At 36.8% G+C, this 22,516-nt stretch overlaps 3 protein-coding genes and 1 long non-coding RNA gene across 8 annotated transcripts; 1 reads left to right on the forward strand and 3 right to left on the reverse strand.

Annotated features, from left to right (window-relative positions):
- The first annotated feature begins 798 nt into the window (after positions 1-798).
- LOC130994700 (protein P21-like) lies at positions 799-1,939 on the forward strand. The gene has a single exon (XM_057919771.1). The coding sequence runs from the start codon at positions 1,083-1,085 to the stop codon at positions 1,752-1,754; it is 672 nt and encodes a 223-aa protein (XP_057775754.1). The 5' UTR covers positions 799-1,082; the 3' UTR covers positions 1,755-1,939.
- A 2,398-nt stretch (positions 1,940-4,337) lies between these two features.
- Positions 4,338-8,803, reverse strand: LOC130994701 (uncharacterized). Of its 2 annotated transcripts, XR_009091886.1 has the most exons (4): positions 8,338-8,803; positions 8,115-8,213; positions 7,608-7,792; positions 4,338-4,754 (listed from the first exon to the last, which is right to left on the reverse strand). It is a non-coding gene; the product is annotated as an uncharacterized LOC130994701 (long non-coding RNA). The 2 variants fall into 2 exon arrangements; XR_009091887.1 differs by having other exon boundaries at positions 7,608-8,213.
- A 2,546-nt stretch (positions 8,804-11,349) lies between these two features.
- On the reverse strand, positions 11,350-16,954 carry LOC130994702 (DNA glycosylase/AP lyase ROS1-like). Of its 3 annotated transcripts, XM_057919772.1 has the most exons (21): positions 16,756-16,954; positions 16,401-16,497; positions 15,751-15,801; positions 15,027-15,434; positions 14,842-14,949; positions 14,624-14,714; positions 14,244-14,550; positions 14,092-14,171; positions 13,893-13,977; positions 13,724-13,815; positions 13,570-13,638; positions 13,438-13,474; positions 13,280-13,362; positions 12,919-13,098; positions 12,772-12,808; positions 12,445-12,502; positions 12,319-12,377; positions 12,180-12,245; positions 11,992-12,106; positions 11,869-11,907; positions 11,350-11,624 (listed from the first exon to the last, which is right to left on the reverse strand). In XM_057919772.1, exons 2-21 carry the CDS (start codon positions 16,471-16,473, stop codon positions 11,497-11,499), a joined length of 2,166 nt encoding a protein of 721 aa, XP_057775755.1. In that variant the 5' UTR covers positions 16,474-16,497; positions 16,756-16,954; the 3' UTR covers positions 11,350-11,496. The 3 variants fall into 3 exon arrangements, 2 of the variants coding, with proteins under 2 accessions (XP_057775755.1, XP_057775756.1); XR_009091888.1 differs by lacking the exon at positions 11,350-11,624 and having other exon boundaries at positions 11,884-11,907; positions 12,772-12,794; XM_057919773.1 differs by lacking the exons at positions 11,350-11,624; positions 11,869-11,907 and having other exon boundaries at positions 11,968-12,106; positions 12,772-12,794.
- Positions 16,955-18,909: 1,955 nt separating this feature from the next.
- On the reverse strand, positions 18,910-22,192 carry LOC130994703 (probable glutathione peroxidase 8). 2 transcript variants are annotated; one of them, XM_057919775.1, is made up of 6 exons: positions 22,029-22,184; positions 21,224-21,300; positions 20,700-20,761; positions 19,828-19,946; positions 19,286-19,453; positions 18,910-19,172 (listed from the first exon to the last, which is right to left on the reverse strand). In XM_057919775.1, the coding sequence occupies exons 1-6, from the start codon at positions 22,065-22,067 to the stop codon at positions 19,140-19,142; spliced, it is 498 nt and encodes a 165-aa protein (XP_057775758.1). In that variant the 5' UTR covers positions 22,068-22,184; the 3' UTR covers positions 18,910-19,139. The 2 variants fall into 2 exon arrangements, with proteins under 2 accessions (XP_057775758.1, XP_057775757.1); XM_057919774.1 differs by having other exon boundaries at positions 18,910-19,453; positions 22,029-22,192.
- Between the last annotated feature and the right edge of the window lie 324 nt (positions 22,193-22,516).

A 22,516-nucleotide genomic window follows, 5' to 3' on the forward strand; every position in this document is an offset into this window, starting at 1 on the left:
CTAATCGGGCTGGAGGTTTTTTCGGGTTGTGATTTTTCAACCCTAACCCTCTAATTTTGTCGGGTTATTCGGGTCGGCCCACGGGTTTCGGGCTACATTGACATCCCTACGCACTATACATCGAGCTAATCTATTTAGGAGTATTATATAATACACATAATTTATTTAATAAAATGACTAACTTATTTGCAATTATATATTTGCTTATTTGATATACAAACTTGCGTATGTTTGTGAATAACTTTAATTTTTATATTTGTGTATTAAATATAATAATGACAAGTGAAATACCTAAATCAAAAAATAAAAAAAAATGATAAAATATCTAAGTTGGTGTTGATTATTCCGGTTGTTCTTCAAGTGTGGAGAAAGTGTTTTCTAAAATGACTTATGTCAAGAATAAATTGCGAAATAGCATGTGGAATAATGTTTTGGAACGTACTATTTTTAACATTAAGTTAAGTATCTTTTACATATATGGTTAGCATGTGGAATAATATTTTGGAATATACTATTTTTTGACATTAAGTTAAGTGTCTTTTACATATATGGTTATTAGATTATTTTTTTTGTACATGGATCCACTGAAGTAAATAATACATTTTTTATAAATTCGTATTTGCTTTTTTTAGAACACGAATTAATAGACGGAGAAAGTATATAAAAACAAATAAGATCAAATTCAAGTAAAATTTTGAATCGACTTGAACCCAAACCCGGCCTGCACGCACAGTACGCACACAAGTGCGACTATTTTTTCTTTCTTTAGGGATGAATTTACCCTTCTTTCAGTGTGGACGCAACAACAAAATACAAGAAACCTCCACACTTTTCTAAATCTTGACTCTTCCTTTCCTAAAAAAATAAATAGAAACAGTAACAAAAAGAAAATATTGACTCTTCCACTTTACAAATCTAAATCAACCACCATCGAATCGAATGCACACAATAGTCAAATCATTTGAAAAAATGTTGCAATTAGAATTAAATTTCACCACGCAATCTCTCCTCCTTATATACACATGTACACCTAATCCCATTTCCACAATAAACCAATTCTCACACACACACACACTCAAAATATGATGAAGCACCTCTCCGCCGTCCTCCTCCTCCTCCTCTTCCTCCTCCACCGCTCCGACGCCATCCGCTTCGACATCCAGAACAACTGCTCCTACACCCTGTGGCCCGCCGTCCTCCCCCACGTCGGCGGCCGCCGCCTCGACAGCGGCCAGACCTGGACCCTCGACTTCCAAACCGGCCCCAACCTCGCCAAGATCTGGGCCCGCACCAACTGCACCTTCGACTCCGCCGGCCAGGGCTCCTGCCTCACCGGCGACTGCGGCGGCCGCCTCAACTGCACGGCCTACGGCGCGCCGCCGCACACCAAGGCGGAGTACGGCCTCAACAGCTTCGCCCGCAAGGACTACTACGACATCTCCGTCATGGACGGATTCAACGTCCCGGTAGAGATGGCCCCCACCACCAATAACTGCACGCGCTCCGTCAGGTGCGCGGCCGACGTCGTCGGGGGCTGCCCCGACGACTTGAAGGCCCCCGGGGGCTGCCAGAACCCGTGCTCCGTCTACAAGACAACGGAGTACTGCTGCCACGCCGGCGCGTGCCGCCCCACAGACAAGTCGCGCTTCTTTAAGGCGCTGTGCCGCGAGGCCTTCACCTACCCGGAGGATGACCCCACGAGCACTTTCACGTGCCCGGCGGGCACCAACTACCGGGTAGTCTTCTGTCCGTAAAAAAAAATAAAAAGTTTTTATTTGAACCTCTCCATATATATATATATAAGAGACAGATTCTTGCACGTTTAGCAACGTGCAATTCTTGTTGTATTAATTCAGAGCTTATGAAATTTTAGAAATTGTTGTTGCCGTATATATTATAGTTGTGACAGTTAATAAAATGCTTCATTCGTTCACAAAAACTGTGTATATATTATTTTCATATGTCTAGAAAAATTATGTGTTTTCTTTTTTTTAGAAACATCCTTTATACTTTAAACTTTTATTCACATTCCATATTTATAAAATATCCACCACTTATGGACTCAATACTACCTTTTAATACTAACATCACAATTTTTTATTTTTATTTTATTAAAATTTGTGTCCTTCACTCCATCACACACTTTTTGTGGTCGGAGGAGTATATAATGATGAGTTAATTTGGAGTAAAGTAAAAGGTCATCTCTATATTGCAAAAAGTTGGCTGCATAAGTAAATAGATTTGTCTTACCATTTTTCAAATGCTATTTGATTGTTGAATTTATGATTCTTTCCATTTGCGGTGGGTGGCGTGCTTTGTTTCTCACATAATTATTTCTGCCGGTAAGAGAAATTTTTTGTATTTGAACAACTATATCTATATATGTAGGGAATCGAAAAACATGTCTAGTACATATTCTTGTATTAATTCCGGTTTTAGGAATTTTTTTTGAAATTGTTGCTGCCTTACATGTATTTTTTATTTTTTTTTAATATATATCTGTAACGGTTATAAAATATAAAATGAGGAATTGAATTGAGAGTAAAAGGTCCTCTGCTGCATATTGCAAAAGGTTAGTAATTGGCTGCATAAATAAATAGCTTTTGACTTACCATTTTTCAGATGGTATTATATATATTTGAGTGTTGAGTTATGATTGTTTCTTTTTATTTTTTCTGGTGAGTGCTTCGTTTTTCAAAGATTAGTGCTTCCTTTTTCAAAGATTAGGGAATGCACTATTTAGGTTAGGAATAGATAGCAAGAATTTGTGTCAATTTTGTTATAGTATTACTTTTCTTCCAGAAGCAGTACAATTAACGCGTTCAGTTTTCTATTGGTGACCACCGACAACAGACTTATAAATATACTCGTTCATAAAATATACTACTCGCAAAAGGAGACAACGCATGTTTCAATAAAAATAATTAAATGTACTGTAAATAAAGATGAGATCCCACATAAAAAATAATTTTAATAATAATAATTAATTATATTATGAACGGAGAAATGAGCTCATCATATAATAGAAGATGTTCAAAAATGACAATAAATTAATTTTTGTGAACATCCCTCCGTCCCTCAAATAACATTTTAGGAGGGAAGGGTGCGAGTTTTAAGATAAAATTGTTGAATGTGTTGAAACGTAATGAAAAAGTCTTATAAATTAGTACTAAAAATAACTAGTGTGTAACCCGTCGAATTTCGACGGGTATTATTTGATGTTATAATTTATAAATAAAAAGTCTACCTTTCTTTCATAATATATTTATAAATGATGAATATTATTCAATAAAATAAGTGTTAATATAACATAGATCTACGTCACATATCAAATCAAAATAAAATAAATAAATTAAAGAGGACTTTCACCCCTAACATGACTTAGCGAAACGTATATTCAAAAAAAAATTATTTGTCACCCACTACTATTTGCCACCCATACCCGCAACTTGCGGATACCCACTACCGGTCGGGTTGCCGCCACCCACTACCCGCCGGATATCCGCCACCCGCTACCCGTCAGATACCCATCGAGGCTTGAGAGGTAGGGGCGCTGCTATTTCTCAGTGTCGACATCCTGCAATCACCCACCCAACAAATGCAATAAGCCACCCAACAAATAAATCACCACGAAATTGCAGCAAATTTTAGAGAAAATTTTAACTTCTTGCACACTACTATTTGACACCCATACCTGCGACCCGCGGATACCCACCACCCGTCGGGTATCTACCAACCCGCTACCCATCGGATACTCGTCACCCGCTACCCGTCGATATATGTTACAGAGAATGCCTTCTATGATTAATTTGGTAGGCATCTAATTAATGTTGGACATTCTAGAGCATGGTAATTTGTTGTTGCTTCTGTTTTGTTGGGATGCTCTAATCCAACCACCCATGCCCTACCCTAGAGCTTGATCAGTCACTAGGGAATGGCTATTGATAAGATTTGGGGGAAATAGAAAGGGTAGCAATTTACTTGATTTGCAAAACTGCTACTTATGTGTGTGTGATCTTGTGCTAAGTGCCCCTGGGCTATTCAGATTACTCTTAAGATTAGAGATTCACTTTCTTCCTGCCATTAACAAACCATGTAACAAATTGTTTCAGCAGAAATTTCAAGCTTATCTACATGCTACAACAATAGTTTGTTTTGTCTGTTCTTTACCAATTATTTTCAGCACTATTCTATGAAGATCATGCCTTAATTTCACTGGGCATTTCATTTTATTATTTTGTGTTACAGTTCCTGCTAAATTAGTTGATGTCTACCTTGATTTGAGGAGCTTAGCTGAAGAACACATTAAGGTAATCTAATGTTAGCTTCACACACAATTCATAAAGAAAAATCACTCCCCATTAACTACATATACTTAAGAATTAACACTTGCAATAACAACTCATAAACTTAAATACCCAACTACAAATAACAAAACACAACTTCTAGCAGCAGCAACAACAACTCAAATTTCCACAAATCAATAAAGTAAAATATACAAAATCCTTTGAAATCCTTAAACCTAAAATGGTGGAACCACACATCTCTTTCTTCCTCTCACCTTCTTCTCCCTCTATCCTCTGCTCACTCTGGCCAATAGCAGCAGCCCTACGCTGCCAGCATCTTCGCCCTCTGCCCCTGATTCAACTACTCGGCCAACAACACACACACCACACCAAAGCTTCCCCCCTTCTCTTGACTCGGTACAGCAGCACCCACGGCCACCCGACTCATCATCCACATCAAAATCTATGCTGTCAAGCAACATTCCCACAATATTGTTAGCCGTTGATTAGAAAGTTTGTTGTTATTTGCTATGTGAATTGTCAAAAAATGAGAGACATAAACTTACTTGAACAATAAAAAACGTGCTGTCAGGAAACAACAGCTAACAAAGCAGCAAGCCAATCAAATCAACATATAGAACAAAGCCATATAAAACTAATTCTTGCCATTAAGGATAGGATCACATCGGTAACAACGTTGGAAATTTCGATTAGAGATCGACTATTTGGCGCCAGATACACTCAGGATTCAGGAATACTAATGATCAATCCTCAAATCTCAAGAGACATGCATCTCAGTGTATGCAAACACAAAACTTTATCATCATAGTAAGACAGGAACTTTTCTAATACACCAACTATTCAATTTTTTTTTCACCAAGCGTTCAATAGCTATATTGATCATGGATTAGCTATCCACTTCACCACGTTTAAAAATTAAGATAAGCAAAAAGAAAGATAAAATAAACTGTTGGGAAATCAGTTCCCCATCCAAACTTGGTAGAAGCAAGAAATAAGAATAAAAATAGACACAATTTAACAACACAAGAATTTAACGTGGAAACTCCAAATCCGGAGAAAAACCACGACACACTGAAAAATTACTATATGATAAATTTCTACAATCACACAGTATTTCTCACCCTCTCGACTCACAACCACTACACTCTTACAAGCCTTTGAAAACCTCTCACCCCTCTAAAACAAAGAGCAAGGAATTTCAAACTAGAAGTAATCACAAGACTAAAGGTAGTGATTGGTGCAATTGTATCAAAGACCTTGGAACTCCTTAAATAGCCTAAGGGTCTCCACCTACTTTGATAGCAAAACCAATGTGGGACAAAATCCCCACTTTCATTTTTAACACAATTCCAACAATCTCCACCTTGTTAAAAATGAAAGAAAAAACACCATTGTCTTCACCGACAATCATGATTCTTATCACAAAGAACCATCATCCTCAAAAGAGAATAAACCTACTCCACCAAATGAGTAGAACACTTAGAATAAACCATTCTAAGAATTTTACTTCGGCACATGTCGAAAAACCTTGCTGAAATTTTGGTGCAACCTTCTAGCTTTTGGCCCTCCTAGAAGTCATCAGCCATCGACATACTTTTCACCACACACCTGCATCCATGCCAAAAAAAACCATGCACATGTGGTCCAACTAACATCGTCACATCCTCTATCATGGCCATTGGACATGCCATAAGGATATTCATGTCCTCAAAGGACATCATCAAATACGATGTTAGCTGCTTGTTCGGAGCTTTCTGCCGAATCCGCTCCACCTTGACGAGCTCCACCTGGACAGTTTCGCTTCGTATGGCCGGGTTTTCCGCACCTCCAACAAACAACGCCCTTGGAGTCTTTCTTCCTCCCTCTGCTAAAGGCCACCATTGCTGAATTTTCCGATGAAGGACGTCCTTCACTCATCAGCCTTCTTTCTTCCAAAAGAAGTTTGCCCGTGACTTCAGCAAAGACCAGAGTTTCCTTCCCATAAACTAATATTGGCTTCATGTGTTCATAGGAACGTGGAAGAGACAAGATGAGTCTCAACGCCTTATCCTCATCTTCAATTTTCGCTCCAATACTCTCCAGTTCAGAGATAATGCCATTGAGAATACTCAAGTGATCTGAAATCTTCACACCTTCATCCATCCGTAAGGTATGAAATTGTTCCTTCAAATACAACCGATTCGAGATGCCTTTTGCTTGGTACAGAGCTTCCAGCTTTTCCCAAAGCTCCTTCGCACTCGAAATCCCATGTACATTTGCAAGTACATTCTTGGCCAAGCAGAGACGAATTGTGCTTGCCGCCTTCAGATCCAGATCCTCCCAATCTTCATCACTCATACCGGACTTGTTGTTTGCGTCATCATCTGCACCGGGCTTTTTGACTGCACTCGGACTTCCTTTCAGGGCCTTGTGTAACCCAGATTGTATCAGCACATCCTTGACTTGCACTTGCCACAAGCCAAAATTTATTATTCCATCGAATTTCTCCACGTCGAACTTCATTTGGACTTGAAGTTGACTTGACGTACCGCTTCTCCACCAAAATGAACAGCCGTCTCGCAAGAGACACCCCGCCCGGATCTTTCTCAAGAAATCCTTTCTGATGTGGAAGATTAGACAATGCTGCAACCACAGAGCATACTTGGAATATCAAGAGACCTCAGCCAGGCTCTGATACCAATTGTTGGGAAATCAGTTCCCCATCCAAACTTGGTAGAAGCAAGAAATAAGAATAAAAATAGACATAATTTAACAACACAAGAATTTAACGTGGAAACTCCAAATCCGGAGAAAAACCACGACACACTGAAAAATTACTATATGATAAATTTCTACAATCACACAGTATTTCTCACCCTCTCGACTCACAACCACTACACTCTTACAAGCCTCTGAAAACCTCTCACCCCTCTAAAACAAAGAGCAAGGAATTTCAAACTAGAAGTAATCACAAGACTAAAGGTAGTGATTGGTGCAATTGTATCAAAGACCTTGGAACTCCTTAAATAGCCTAAGGGTCTCCACCTACTTTGATAGCAAAACCAATGTGGGACAAAATCCCCACTTTCATTTTTAACACAATTCCAACATAAACGACTATCTTTGCAGATATAGATCTCTTACTCAATAGACAATATCAGCATAAAGAGAAAACAAACGATTCTGAAATGTAAATCTAAGAACAAATCCATATATAACTTGATACGGACAGAAATCGCAAAGAGAAAAAGATGAAGAAGAATATTCGCAGATCAAACAATACACCGGATAAAAAATAAAAAAAATTATATAACAACGCACCTCATAATGGTAGACTGGCAGTCCCTAACACCCAGTGAGCGGCGATTTTGTAAAACTGAATTGTTTTTTGGGTTCGTACTAAAATAATAAGAAATTTTCTCAAATTTCTGGAAAAGGTCCGTTCTTATACTTCAAGATAAGACCTTATCTTTCACCATCATCAACCAACACTATCAACCACTACACTATAGAGAAAGAAAATAATTAAACCACTAACAATTCAATAAATCTTAAACCTATATAACCAATATACATCCTATGATTGTATATATTTCAATTCTTTCCAAATTTTGTTCTTTTATAAAATTGACCAACATCATTCTATATTTAGAGTCAAAACGTAATCTTTCCTAATAGAATACTTACCATGGATGGCATATATGCTATCATTTACAGTCAAAACGTAATCTTTCCTAATAGAATACTTACCATGGCTGGCGTATCTGCTAATGCTAGCGGCTTCTATATTTAGAGTCAAAACGTAATCTTTCCTAATATAATACTTACCATGGGTGGTGTATCTGCTAAGGATAGCGGCGAACTGGGAGAGAGCAAAGGATGGGTGATCGGAGAAGTTGGGCATCGGCGGCAGCCATTGGCGAGACACTGTAGAAAAATTAATGGTAATTAAGGGATGATCAAGAAATAGTAGCATCTAAACTTGATGTTTGAACTTGTAACATCAACGAACACTCCAGCAATGATTTTTTTCCAATCAACTAATCCATACCTAGCCAAAATCGACGATTTTGAGGATTCCATCTGCAGAAATAAGCTGATGGGATGGCTTCAAATTCCTATGAATAATCAAGTTGCAACGGACCATCTACGATGGGAGAAGGGATGGATTTGGGGACGAAATTGGGGCTTGGGCAGCCAAACGCCGCCATCCGCTGTCTCTGACGGCGAAGACTGGTGTGGAGATGGGATAAGTATACAGAGGAGATTGAGGCAGCGAGAAACTGGTGTCGGAAGAAAATGCGGCCATGGATCGCGGCGTGGAGGAATCTGGTGTGGAGATGGGGCAGCGGCGCCGACTTGGGGCTGGATTGTGGCGGGGAAAGATGAGAGTGGCCGGATTGCGGCGAGGAAGAGGGAGAGTCGCCGGATTGCGTCTTGGTCTGGTGCGGAGAATTTGATTGAATTCGATAGAAATAAAAGTTGTGTGCTGTGTGTTAAACAAAAAATAATGAAGTCTTTGTAAAATAAAAATAAAATAGTATATGTGGAATTGATTTGGCACGTGGAATGAATATTATAAACTCAAATGCTCTAGAATTGCAGGGATTTTAAACCTTGAATTCTTAGACACGCCACGTGGGACCTAAATTTAAGGGGAGCACAGGAATCGCTAATCGTATTATATATTTGATGAAAAAACGTTATAATTAGTATTGAAAGTGGTGAAAATGTGAAAAATAAGAATAAATGGAGTATTATTAGTGGTGGGGCAGATCCCAAAATGAATAGGAAGTTATTTGGGAGACGACCCAAAAAGAAAAAATAGGAAATTATTTGGAGGACATGGAGAGTATTTTTTTATGGACGGAAGGAGTATTAATTAATAAAATTAAAGTTTCCTCAAACTTCTTTTTCTTTTAATTCCGAGTGCACAACGCGTGTACAAGCATGATGCTTCATGCTTGGACACTTATTCATGTATCCATGCATTGGCCAAGAAATAGGATGGTTAATGCTTAAAACTAAAGGTCTTGAGTTCGAGTCCACTGTGACGTATTTTTTTAATTTCTTTATTTAATTATTAACTTATCAAAAACAAAGACATTATCCATTCACCCCCAAATTTCCAAGTGATAATACATTAACGGCTTGTTTGGTAAGCGTGATTAGAGTGTATAATATATTTTCTCCATCTCAGTTTTTAGTATCCATATTTTTATGGGCAAAGGTGCAGATTCCCCCCCTGTAGTACACCCCCTAGAGCTTTTAGCCCCCCAAAGTCGGTCAAAGCGCGCTGACCTCCCCAAAGTCCCGGAAGAAGGGTGCAATTAAGTCCGAAGGTCTTAATAAAAATAAAAAAAAAAATAAAAAAAAACTCTAGGGGGTGTACTACAGGGGGGACTTAATTGCACCCTTCTTCCGGGACTTTGGGGAGGTCAACGCGCTTTGACCGACTTTGGGGGGCTAAAAGCTCTAGGGGGTGTACTACAGGGGGGAATCTGCACCTTTGCCCTATTTTTATTTTTGGATGTCCCATATTTTTGTATTCATTTCTATTTTTAGTAAAAGCATGTGGAACCCTTACCCCACTTTAATCATTTTAACACTCATATACTTCATCTGCCCACTTCAAATGACCTTATTTCTATTTTGAATTGTCCCACTTCAAATGACACATTCTATTTATAGAAATAAAATCAGGCTTTTAAACTACAATTAAAAGGCCCATTTAACACTAAGAAATTAAATATAAAAACTCATTCCTAATTAGGGTTTTATAACCCGCCTCACCCCATTTAACACTCTGACTTTCTCTCTCTTCTCGATTCTCTTTGCAACTCTTCACCTCCAATTCTCTGCCATTCCTTCTTGTCGCTGTGATGAGTTCGGAGCCCTTCTCCGACGCGGTGACCAACCCCTACCCGTTACCCCTTCGATTTGAGATCTGTGATGACATATTTTCGCCAAAATCGGCAATTCGCGACTCCATGGCTTTGCTCGTTGATTAAACTCTCGTCGAAGTTGAGGCTGTTTGCGCACGTATGCGTGCGTGCATAGGACGATTGGAAGCGGCCCTACACCAGTCGGAGGTCCAACTTTGGGGCTCCCCTACGCCCGGTAGCAGTTGTTAGACGGATTCGACGAAAACCATGTCTGAGACGGCAGATTTCACCAATTCTTGTTCTAAGATCGTTTCGAAGACCGACGGTATGCAAGGGTTGTCGGATCTGGAAGAAATCGTGCCGGAGACGGAAGGCATATATGTAGTTATAGGAGTTAATGTAATTTGAATTTTGAGAGGGAACATGTAGTTATGGCACAATTTTGTTTATTTGGCACCAAAATTTCGAACATGCATATAAGTTGGGCATCATTTTTATTCCAACTGTTTCAGCCTTTTAAAGTGGTGGCAATTTAATTTAAGTTGTCCATATTTTATTTCCTCATTTTTTTTATTCAATTTTACATGACTTTCTCTCTCTTAGTTGCTTTTGTTAATTAGGATTGCATAAATCATTAATAAGGTGGGTACCACTACTTTATACCTTTACAACACATTTCTTAATCTCCGTGCCGAAAAATTTAAAGTCATTTGAAACGGGATGGAGGGAGTAAAAGGTAGGACCCTTATTTCACTCACAATACACCCAACCACTTTATTAAAACATGTGTCACTCTCAATTGAATACTAAAAACTCTCAATTGAATGCTAAATACTCTAATAAGTATCATATCTGTTTCAAAACATAAGATCCTTCATAAAGTCAAGGTTCGGTATGTATTATATAGATCATTGAGATTCTGGATACTAGCTTCTAGGTGGGATATGTACTACAATTTAATTATATCATTTATTAATTTGATAATATATTAAATTACCATAATTTAATCATATATATAGTAAAATATTAAAAAAGCCATACGTTAGACAATGTTAAATTGAGATCAATTTTACTGCAAATTTGCTGTTTTGTAATGTTGCGCTTTAAACGCTAATACACAAGCACGATTTCTGGTCATGACTCGCGCTGGCTCGCTCTACTTGAAAACATTTTCAATATGATCCACTGCATGCTTTATTATTTTAATTTTACTCTAATACAAATCTACCTCCAAAAGCAAGTAAGCAAAATCACTAGTGCTAATTAAGATGTGTAAGGCCATCATATTTCTTTAAGATGTGGTACAAAATATATATGGACACTATTTACCTTTCCAAGTCTAGTTTATGCATGTCATCACGCTTCTTGGTTTTTCCCGCTCGATTATGGAATCTTGGCGGGAGAGGTATCGGTTCCCTCGTTTTCAAATTGAGCCCGCGCAAACATGCAAATCCTGTTCATGAGAAATGAGAATGAATCTGAAAGTCAAATATTCAAATCATTTATTCAAATTTATAGTGTGAAATAAGAATAGCAATAAACTGCTTGCAATGCACGAATAACCATTTAAATGGCGAAAATTTTACCAAATAAATTAAATTACGGCTATTTGACTTATTCGTTATTCTCATTTTCTCACAAGATAACACACACATAGGAAATAATTTTATTTGCAATCAGAGTAATTTTGATGTTACCTGTGTTGTAGCATTTCTGGACTTCACCACATGTCATGCCTGCATTTACATTGCATCACAAGAAATAAAGTGGAAAGAAACTCAAAACGCCTCTGCTATATTAGTATACAATTTAATTTCAACCTTTGCATATTGATGACATACTGCTTCCACAATATAAAGTCGCGGATGAAAGATTTGTCAGCGATGCCCTTGAAATTCTAACCGGAACCTCACTAGACTCGTGATCCGCAAATACCTGCTCGTGAAGAGAACACGTTGGTACGTAAAAGTCTGCTCGATTGCACGATGAATATAAGAAGATCAATAACCTCATTAGTTTGGAAAAATGTTCCATTCAGTGGAAATGTTCCTCCGGTTGCTGTCCGGGCAGGTATCTGAACACACATAGTTGCACTATTAAATTATATATAGAGAGGCGAAAATTCGAAATTTGTAGATATCTCTAACCAGAAGTGTCCCATAAACTGCATCTTCCTCGTGTATACACCCATCCTTTCCAAGACTTTCTGAACCAGAGATAGATCGCATTATGATATAATTGTACCTAAATAATATACGACTACAACCGTCAACCTGGAGTCCATACGGCGAGTAGATATGGGCATGCGTCGCCATGGTCTATTGACTCTAGCTGCAAAAGGGAGACTTAAACTTAGCAGTCTTCCTAAACAACAATGGGGTGAACCCAAGTCCTAAAACTCGACTAACTTGAGTTTTCAACGACATAAGTTCTTTTTCAAACCGAACTGGACTACAAACTAACCCAATTTTATAATGTGTTCTCATTTTATATCCAAATTTGTAATCTAAAATAGCCTAAAAATTAATAATAAAATCAAAATGAATTCAAGATCACTCAAAGAAATATATTTAATATAGTATTAAATTTGAAGAAACTACCTCTGCCAAAAGATGGTGACCACCTGGAAGGACATATCTGTGATCAATTGTCATGAAAGAAAAATACATAATATTGAGATTCAAGGAAAGCTCGTATTCAAATTTACAATTTGAAATTTTTTATGAAATGATTTTATGCAGACTTACACTTGATGCTCTGTCCTCGAAGAGGTTACGTTTACATTAATCTTCCCCTTCTTCTTCTTCTTCTTCTTCTTGACCACTCGGATAGATGCCGTATTTGAGGTACGATACCTAGTTCGAGGCCTTACAAGACCGTAATCTTCTATGTCCATTTCAGCGAGCCCTCTCGATTTTACATCAGCACTACATGCATTTCATTCAGTAAAATCAGTTCTATGGACTTATCAGGAAAAGCAACATTTTTATAATGTTATTTAGAATTATTTTTCATGAAATGGTTTACCAAAATGCTAAACCAAATAATGCTGGTTTTCATTATACAAACTATATTGGTTTAACAGATTCAGTAAATATACAAGCAGACCTTGCTTGAATGGATGCAAAGTGCCTGCATTCTGCTCTCATCGGGCACTCGCAGCAATTTGGATTTTTTTCTCTACAGAATACCTGTAAGGATTTAATAACGTTTGATCATGTTTTTTGAAAATTCTAAACACATATCGCGTCTCATCTCTTAAATACCTTGCCAAAAGTGATGAGCTGGCAGTGTAGTTCATACCTAACATCAGGTACAAAGAGCACTTAGGAAAACAATGTTGAGTAAAATAAAGAATATTTTAGGGTCGACTTATCGAGTTGGCTGCACGTTCTTACAGTATTGACCACTCAAGATGAGATAGATGTGGCCAGAGATACATCTGAATGGAGTTCACTTTTCGATACCTAAATAATAGTAATACTACTAATCAACAGTTACTGAAAGCAAATCAATGGAACTGTGAAGTTAGATAGTATATATAGCTCATACTCTTTTAGTAGGTGAAACTCGACTCCTTCTGGAAGTTCGTTTAGGGGAAACCATCCTAGACGTACGGCCACTCGTCCAGCATTCCTGTCAATCTAATCAAGAAAGAAATAGTTATTCCTTGTTTATCACTATATGACATCATTCACTGATCCTACAAATAGAAACTTACAGGGAATGCTTTATGTCGGAGTGTTAACAAACGTATGCACTCCACACTTTTCAATCCCAGCCCGTATATGCTCAGCAAGTATTCCCTACAACGGGAGGTAACACCCGAACTATAAGAATGAAATACATGCTTCCCTTAAAGAGATTGTGCACCACATTTGTGGTATTCGAATATTCTGATTAAAACAATAATTGCTTACTTTGCTTTAAGAGGTGGAACATCTCGTATCCACTCCATATCCGTGCTCTCAAAGTTTTTAACCAATTGCTCAAGGCAATCCTGCACAAGAAATGTAAGTTCTCAGTTATATCAACTTCACATCAGCCATCCTATGTTATGACAAACAGAAACCTTAATTCTTTCAGCCAAATTGTTGCTCATCCCTCTTTTCTGAATGGCTTTGGCAATGTCGCTTACTGTGGCCATCCTAACCGAGTCCCAGTCTACAGCATCTGATGTTTGGGACATTCTCTTTTCGCTGCGATGTTTCGAGTGGCAATCCTTGAGAACATTCAGGAGCGCGGGATCATGCTTCGTATTGGTTCTCATCCTGGAACATCTATCTTTCTTTCCACTTTTCCCCTTCTGCACGCTTTTTCTACAAGCGGCACCGGCTGCGTCTCTTGGAAATTTAGCAGCTAGTGACATGAAGGCTGAGCTGCATACATAAAATGTATACAACTTTTAGAAGGGTATGAAAACAAACAAAATAAAAAGGAGTTCCATTGGACCTTGAAAGCTCATCTTTCACGTTTTGTGCGAGATATGCTCCCACTATGGAGTCCATAACCGAACCTTTCCACTCGGAAAATGTTCTTACACCTGCAAGATTTATCACTCACCCAATGATGTTATTGCTTTACAAGCAAAGCAAGACATGTTTCTCTGCTTTCATCACACAAAAATCGAATGGAGCTAGACTAAAATTTAGTGCACATGGATGAAGTACCTTGGATCTGGTTCATGCGGGACATAAACAAATTAATCTGCCTATCCAACCCATCTCTTTCTTCTTCGTCACGCTCTCTAATGCATCCGGTAGGTGTCAAGATTTCATCTATAGAATATGAAGAATAAAGATCACATCAAGAAATGAAACACCTCAAGTGTTACTATATATGCATTGAGACTCACAGTCCTTGTCAGCCTCTGCAGCTTTTCTCTTAAGATTTCTTGTATCAAGATTTAATGATCTGCAACATGTCCTTTTCTTAGAATCCATAGCAGAAGCTTTGCCATATCTAGCAACGATATCTGGTGTTGCTGGTGCAGGAACATCCGAGAGTTTGACATAACTGCCCGTTTTAGGCATCCTAGATGTGGATCCAAATAATGAGGTTGGATCCAATGCTGAAATCAAGCTGCCCCCGGAAACTTGTAAAGTTGGAGCAAATGCCGAAATCAAGTTGCCCCCGGAAACTTGTACAGCTGGAGCAAATGCCGAAATCAAGCTGCCCCCGGAAACTTGTACATCCTCAGCTTCGCCTTTTTCACTCACATTTTCTGATTGATTTTCTATAAAAGCATCATGTTGTTCTTGTTCTGGAAAAGCAACAAAACTGCTGTAACGGTCTTCCACAAGTAGGTTGTAGAAATAAAATTAAAGATATGCCACATTATTAAATGATCCAATTGGTAGTATGAGCTACAAGTAGTTTGTTGTGATGCTAATGTATAAATGAAAACATGACAATTTAGAGCATAATCTAATTAGGAATATCATCAAGCTAAATTTGCAGGGGACAAAAAAAAAAATCCGTGCAAGATTTTCTAGATTGTGCAGTGCATGATCGATCGTTTGAGTAAATATGTATATATTATAGAGCATTTATAAATGCAATCTGTATGTGTTACTTACCATTTTTATTTCTGGTTTCTATCTTGCTTCGCCAACGATGCCTTGTATAAGCTGCAAATGCAAAATTTAGGTAGTAGAAGCAAGCAAGGCACAACTTAATTTGGACTAAAATGCTCAAATTAAAGATACATGGGTGTTTGGCTAGCTTATAAGCTCTTTAAAATAGATTATAAGCACCTTCAAAGTGTTTGGCAAAATAAGCTCCAAAAGAGGCTTATAAGCTGTAAAAATAAGCTCTGAGAGCTTATAAACTCCCCAAAAAATAAGTTCCTCTATGCCAACTTATTTTCTCATTCTCTTATAAGCAACACTCATTTACAAAAATAACTTAATTATGATTTATTATTTTCATCATATATCATTCTAATTTCATTTCTCTTCGATTTTATCTCTCTAACTAAAAATTCTCTATCTAGCTTATAAGCTCAATTATCCAAACAATTTGACAACTTACAAGCTCTTAAAAACTACTCTTGAAAACATCTTATAAGCTCCAAGAGCTTATAAGCTCTTTAAAATAAACTTAGCCAAACACCCTATAGTGGAACACAAAAAAAAACCCAATTTGCATTTCCATTGCTAATTTGCTATTTGTTTCAGAAAAAATGGAAAATGACAATATAATTGAATAAAAACAGCAAGCAATTTACTGATCAGAGAGATATTGTTTGGTTTGCATGATTTGAGGCAAGCACGGCCACCCTCTTTTGAACTCTCGCCCATTTTCTGATCCTGACTTCTTCTTTTCTGCAAATAAAGAGAGAGAAAAATGGGCAAAAAATCAAACTAAATATTGTACGTGCAAGGGCCTAAACTAACTAAAACATTCGAGAATGAAGATTAGCTTAGCTTGTATGAGACAAAACACACATGCAATGCATTATTAGCAGCTTTTATATACTATATGTTAACTGTAGAGTACGAAATGGAACAGATATATAATGAACCAGAAAAAACAAAATTATTCAAAGGAAATTTCCAGGAAAAAACGAAAAATGAGTGAACCGAGATCAAGTGTTGACGGCGGTGCGGTTCAGGCAAAGATTGCAGTTGTAATTAGATGCAAAATGCATACTCTGCCCACAGCTGCTGAGATTAGCTGAGAGCGAGAGATGAGGCGTGTGATGTGGTGACGTGGGAGATGGAAGATTTAGATGAGAGAGCCGGTCTAGTGTAAGAGTATGATTTTGGAGAAGAAGGTGAAAAGGCGTGGGTTATTTATAAGCTAATAGTGTCTAAAGATGCAACTTTTATGTACATTTTCATTCATAGATGCAAAATGCTCTCTCTTTACACACTGCATTTTACATTTTCTTTCCTTTCAAATGTACTCCCTTCGTTTCAATTCAATAGGCCATAAGATTTGAACACAAATATTAGTAAAAAATAAATAATTTATAATAAAATAAAAAAAATATTTTTTTTTAAAATATAATTATTTAAAAAAATAGAAGAGATAAATAAAGAAGAGATAATTATATTTGAGATACAATGACATTTGATGTAAATAATAAATCATGTGAAAATACTTATTATTATGCATTGACTTTTAATTTTAGAAAATAGCCTATTGAATGAGACGTCTTAATAAGGAAACATGACCTATTGAATTGAGACAGAGAGAATACTATTCATTAATTCTACTGTCCCTTGAATAACTTCCTAGAATGGAGAGACACGAGTTTCAAGACAAAATTATTGAGTGTATTGTAAGTGGTAAAAAAAATATTATAATTAATATTAAAAGTTGTGAAAATTTATTATACTCCCTTTGTTCCACTATTGTTGTCACACTTACTATATTGAGTTGTCCATTATTATTGTCTCATTTTCATGAAAGGCAGGGTCTTATATTACTTTTAACCACTTTACACAATCTCCTTAATTCTCGTGCCCGAAAACTATGGGACAATAATAGTGGGACGTATGGAGTAGTAATCAGTATTAGAAGTGGTGAAAAAATAAAAAATAAAAAATGAAAAATAAAAATAAATAAGATATTATTAATGGTGGGGTAGTATCCCAAAATGAATAGAAAATTATTTGTGGAACGATCCCAAAAAAGGATAGAAGGTTATTTGAAGGACGGATAGAGTATTTTCAATAACTTTGTTTAAGTAATACCCCATTTTTCTTTGATATAATCTTTTTGAGAAGTTTAGATCTTAGAGCATCTTCAGTGGGAAGCGCTATAAGGTGGTCCACAATGCCTACCCTCCACAGTGCATTGGTGCTATAAGAGACGCTAAAATCTCAATTTTCATTAAATCCAATTTCTACAATTCTATTTCAACATTTGAAATTTTCATTGAAATTAAAAATTAAAAGTATAATAATTAAAATAAAATTAAAGACTTAAATAAAATACAATAATTCAAATAAAAAGTACAATAAATTTTTTTAAGGTGGAATCGGACCCAAACGGGACCAAATGTGCTCCTTCTAATCTGAAGCGAGGCGAACGTGTATGTTGTAGTCTCGCATAGAGGCTTGTCGTGCCACATATGCGCGAAATTTCAGCGGAGCAACAGTGCGAGGACGAGCTACGGCTAAGCTACTCGAAACTTCGTCGACGTCCTCTTCTTTCCATTCTGTTGTGTGCTCGCCTTCGTCTTAAATAATCATATTGTACAAAATGATGCACGTGAACATGATATCGCTCAACTTCTCTTTCCTCCAAATACGCGTTGGTCCTTTGATGATTGCCTAAGGAGAATGATTTTGGGAGTGATTTGAATGAATGGGAGATAGGATACATATAGATAGTCTATATTGAAAAAAAAAAAAAAAAAAGGAAAATGTGTTGAATGGTCAATTTTTTGAATTCAGATTTTATTTATTTATTTATTTATATTCTCGCGCGTGTGTCACAATGTGTTTATACGATTTAATTTTCTACACGTCGATATTGGATTTGCATAGGGTTTAAATTGATGGGACATTGTAGAATTTGGGCCTAATAAATTAAGAGTGGATTTTGGGCCTTATAGTAGTCCAACCCTTGTTAACTCATTTCCATTCAAGTCAAAACGGGGCAAAAAATTATAACATCATTCACACTGCATTCCTTATGAATACCATCCATAAGAATTCTATATTTATTTTCTTCAATTCCCATCTTTATTACTTGCAAAGACAAAGTGAAATGAACAAAGCTTCTAAAGAGTCAAAAAAGAATTGCAATAAAAAAAGTTGATACAAAGTTCACGAGTTATTTCATTTTCAAGCAATTACATTACAAGAGAGTTATCATAGTTACATGAGGCTTCTACTATTTAGATCTCAATAATCAGTTTCCACAAAACGGAACAGACACATTGATTGAACTAATCACCATCAAAGGTTCGATAATAGTACCTTCCGAGAGCATGGATTTCTCATCAGTCGACTCATGGAAGCCCCAAGAGATTTTTAATATCTCTCTGCGATCAAGAAAATGGTTACAATGGCGTTGTATCATATTAATCACATTTATGATGCCGTAGAGGAAAGGGAGGTAGACACAGAACATATTCGTTTTTAGGTGATCGAGTACCTCAACTGTAAGAGGTGATGTTGTGGGGTAATAGCGATCAACAGGGTGCCCAGTCTTGTCGACCAAGAACTTGGCGAAATTCCACTGAATGTCATCACCAAAGATCCCCCACTTTCCCAACTTCAAGAACTTGTATAATGGAGCAGCATCATTTCCATTGACCTCAATCTACTACAAGCAAAGCAGCCATTAAAAGATAATTATATACTACTAAATTGTTTAAAGCTACTATGCAGCTTAGATTGATATGCTTTACTGTGCAACTTCCTACAGCGGAGTAACATTAACAGTACCAGATTACATGAATGCCCGGAAAGCCCTCAATCGGGACAGATGGTTTTAACTTTTAACAGACACGAATGATGTCACAGCGTGGAAAAATCAATATGCGTGGACTTGTAGTGGCTAAGTTTTCGGGGTGAGGAAAACCTCAAAATGACTATGATGTTAATGAAGTATAGACACAAATTGGGAAGACTAATGCTAGAATAGGTTAAAGGATAGATATCATGTAAGTATTTACAATGTAGTCCAAAGTTTACCTTGTCAAAGATGGGAAAATCTGACTTGAATCGAGTGCAGACAAAATCCATAATTTCATCATTGCTTCCAGGTTCTTCTTCGCCAAATTGATTGCATGGGAAAGCCAGAATCTCCAGGCCTGTATTGAATACAGCGCCAGAAGAATTCTTATCATTTGAAAGGAATTGAGGAAAAGCAAGCAGAATACCCTTGAAGCCTCACTCCAAAATACGAACTTTTTTTTTTTACAAAGAAGCACTACAAAGTTAGACCTATGGAGATAAGTGTTCGTGTTATTAGCTTACTTACAATCACAGGGATAGCCGATCTTGATTTTTACAATGCAAGCTAGATCATTTTACCAAAAAAGAAAAATACTCATTCAATCCAGATATCCTACAAACAATGCTATATTGTCCATTAAGGCCTGTCATTACCAAAATACTTATGTTGGGCCTCCTTCCCCACCTTCACAAACCAGCAGAAGAACCAAATGAACTCAAGTACACAAGTTCCATTGAGAGGTGGGAAAGCAGATAGGTTTTTATCTTCTTATCATACAACTCATAAGAATCAGCACGGTAACTGATTGGGGTGGAAAGGGATGGAACCAGTGGAATTAGTTGGAGTTATACTCTTAGTTGTTGAATAGTTTATTTAAGTGCCCCCTCTAAGCCAGTCTTCTATTGGTTTTTCTTTGCACTCGTAGATTTAGGTAGTATAAGTTATTAACTTATTACGAAATTCTTCCGGAGTTCTTCCTTGTCTTGATTGTTTTTCCCATTTTTCTCCAAACATTTCTCTCTGAGTTTAACTTTCCTTGGCATGATACTCTTGAGTCTACCAATATCACACTAGGAAATTTGTACATGTCTACATCAGAAAAACATACCTTGATCTTTGTACTTCTCATACAACTGATTTAGCTCAATGTAGTTCGAGTTGGTCATCCCACTAATAATGAATTAAAAGACACATACAAAAAGCAGTTAATAATAGCCAAACTGCCTTGATGAAATGGAAATGGGTAGGAAACTTGGTTGAATGAATGTATAGTTTATTAAGCACCCAACTCAAAAATAAATGAACATGATCTGCCTCAAAGTCGACATTTCACTAATTTGGACAATTACTAATATAAACTTACATGCAAAAAACCAGTTACATGCAGGAACATAGAAAAAATTCTGAAAATTGAACTATGCCTAGAAGTGTATAATACAAACAGTTTAGTTAACAAAACAATAAGATGATGCTAATCTATCTTGATGGACTAGTCAAAAAATTTAATCATTATATAGACCAACTTCCATATTGAAACATTTGGCTTAACCATGTTTCTGAGAACTCTCATAGACAAGCTAATCAAAGGAGACAATACTAAAAAAAAAAAAAAAGAAACTAAGTAAATGCTACCATTTGGAGGCAACATTCACAATCAGCAACACTTTGCCTCTGTAAATTCCTAAATCCACTTGATTTCCTTTAGCATCCTGAAAGCAACAAGCAAATGTTTTCCAACAGCGGTTATATACAGCTGAGCCAAATATGTGGAATGAATTGCCATAAAGCTCCTTCATAAGTTAAGTTCTTGATATGATTGCAAAAGAAGTCCTGAATGAGATGCTTCAGCTGAGCCAAACAGTTTTACAGATCAAGCCGTCTAGGCCACAACTCCAAGGTTTTTCACTTCAATCTTAACAGACGTTGAGGAAATCATGCTATCAAACACTCTTACTCGAAGGAAAATGAGAAACAAATAACTGCTAACAGCATCGTAGAAAGCTTAACCCAAGTGTCAAATCATATGCGACTTTCTACAAAAAGATACTGGACATTAAGGGCAACATTATTGCGCGGTTCCAGAGTTTGGCTAAATATATCGAAACCGGGATTGATTTCTCATAGATACATTTATGAGCATGATTCTGATTCTACAAGTGTGACTGTGGACTTAATAGTTGAAACACCACAAACACGTAAAAAAATTACGCGAAGCATTCGTAGGGGAAATACATCAAACACCTAGTGATGATTCTAGCACAACTTAAGCATAAACAGCAGAAACCCTAAGTAAATGGTGCAGTCTTCGGAATCGACAGGCACAAATAGAAGCAAATCGTCAACAAGCATGCGATATGAATCTATCAAATTAGCAATTTTGTTTTGGGGATTTCCAATCCATTAACCTTAAAAGTACGGGGCGAAGTGAGCAGCTGACCTTGACGGTGAAATCAAATGCAGACTGAGCCGACGCCATTCAAATTCCTGAATAACCCTAAATATTAATTTGATGAACTTTTCCGAACTCTAAATTCAGAGCTCGAAGTAGCAACTATGCTAGTTGAATAGTTACTTGAAATACTAGTACTATCTTTGTCGGACAATCCATGACAAGTACTATTCCATTATTCATGCCTCTTGACACTTGGTAGCATTTTATTGGTCATGTAATTTTTTAAATAAAAATTAAATATATAATCCTAATATTGAAGTGGGTCATTGATAAAAATATTAGGTTTTATATGTAGAAGAGAGAGAAATAATTTTTTTAATAAGAAGTTTTGTTGATACAGGTTGTTGATAAAAATAGTCTAAGCTACAACAGATATATTAATAACTTATTTTCTTGCCAAAATTAACCTTAATCAATGTCATGTAAAAATAGACGTAGGAGGAAGTGACACGAATTTTAATAAAATTGATTAT

Source organism: Salvia miltiorrhiza, chromosome 7 (genome assembly GCF_028751815.1).
Source record: "Salvia miltiorrhiza cultivar Shanhuang (shh) chromosome 7, IMPLAD_Smil_shh, whole genome shotgun sequence".
Taxonomy (NCBI): domain Eukaryota; kingdom Viridiplantae; phylum Streptophyta; class Magnoliopsida; order Lamiales; family Lamiaceae; genus Salvia; species Salvia miltiorrhiza.

What these genes read in the sequence shown, in the direction of transcription:
- LOC130994703 (XM_057919774.1), bottom strand. Translation starts at nt 22,067, where the DNA reads ATGGCGTCGGCTCAGTCTGCATTTGATTTCACCGTCAAG. An exon ending in CATTTGATTTCACCGTCAAG is followed by an intron (nt 21,301 to 22,028) that starts GTCAGCTGCTCA and finishes TGTTGCTTTCAG; the next exon opens with GATGCTAAAGGAAATCAAGT. An exon ending in ATTTTCCCATCTTTGACAAG is followed by an intron (nt 19,454 to 19,827) that starts GTAAACTTTGGA and finishes TGCTTGTAGTAG; the next exon opens with ATTGAGGTCAATGGAAATGA.
- LOC130994700 (XM_057919771.1), top strand. Translation starts at nt 1,083, where the DNA reads ATGATGAAGCACCTCTCCGCCGTCCTCCTCCTCCTCCTCTTCCTCCTC.
- LOC130994702 (XM_057919772.1), bottom strand. Translation starts at nt 16,473, where the DNA reads ATGGGCGAGAGTTCAAAAGAGGGTGGCCGTGCTTGCCTCAAATCATGC. An exon ending in CATCTTGAGTGGTCAATACT is followed by an intron (nt 13,475 to 13,569) that starts GTAAGAACGTGC and finishes ACCTGATGTTAG; the next exon opens with GTATGAACTACACTGCCAGC. An exon ending in CCAGAAATGCTACAACACAG is followed by an intron (nt 11,625 to 11,868) that starts GTAACATCAAAA and finishes TCTCATGAACAG; the next exon opens with GATTTGCATGTTTGCGCGGG.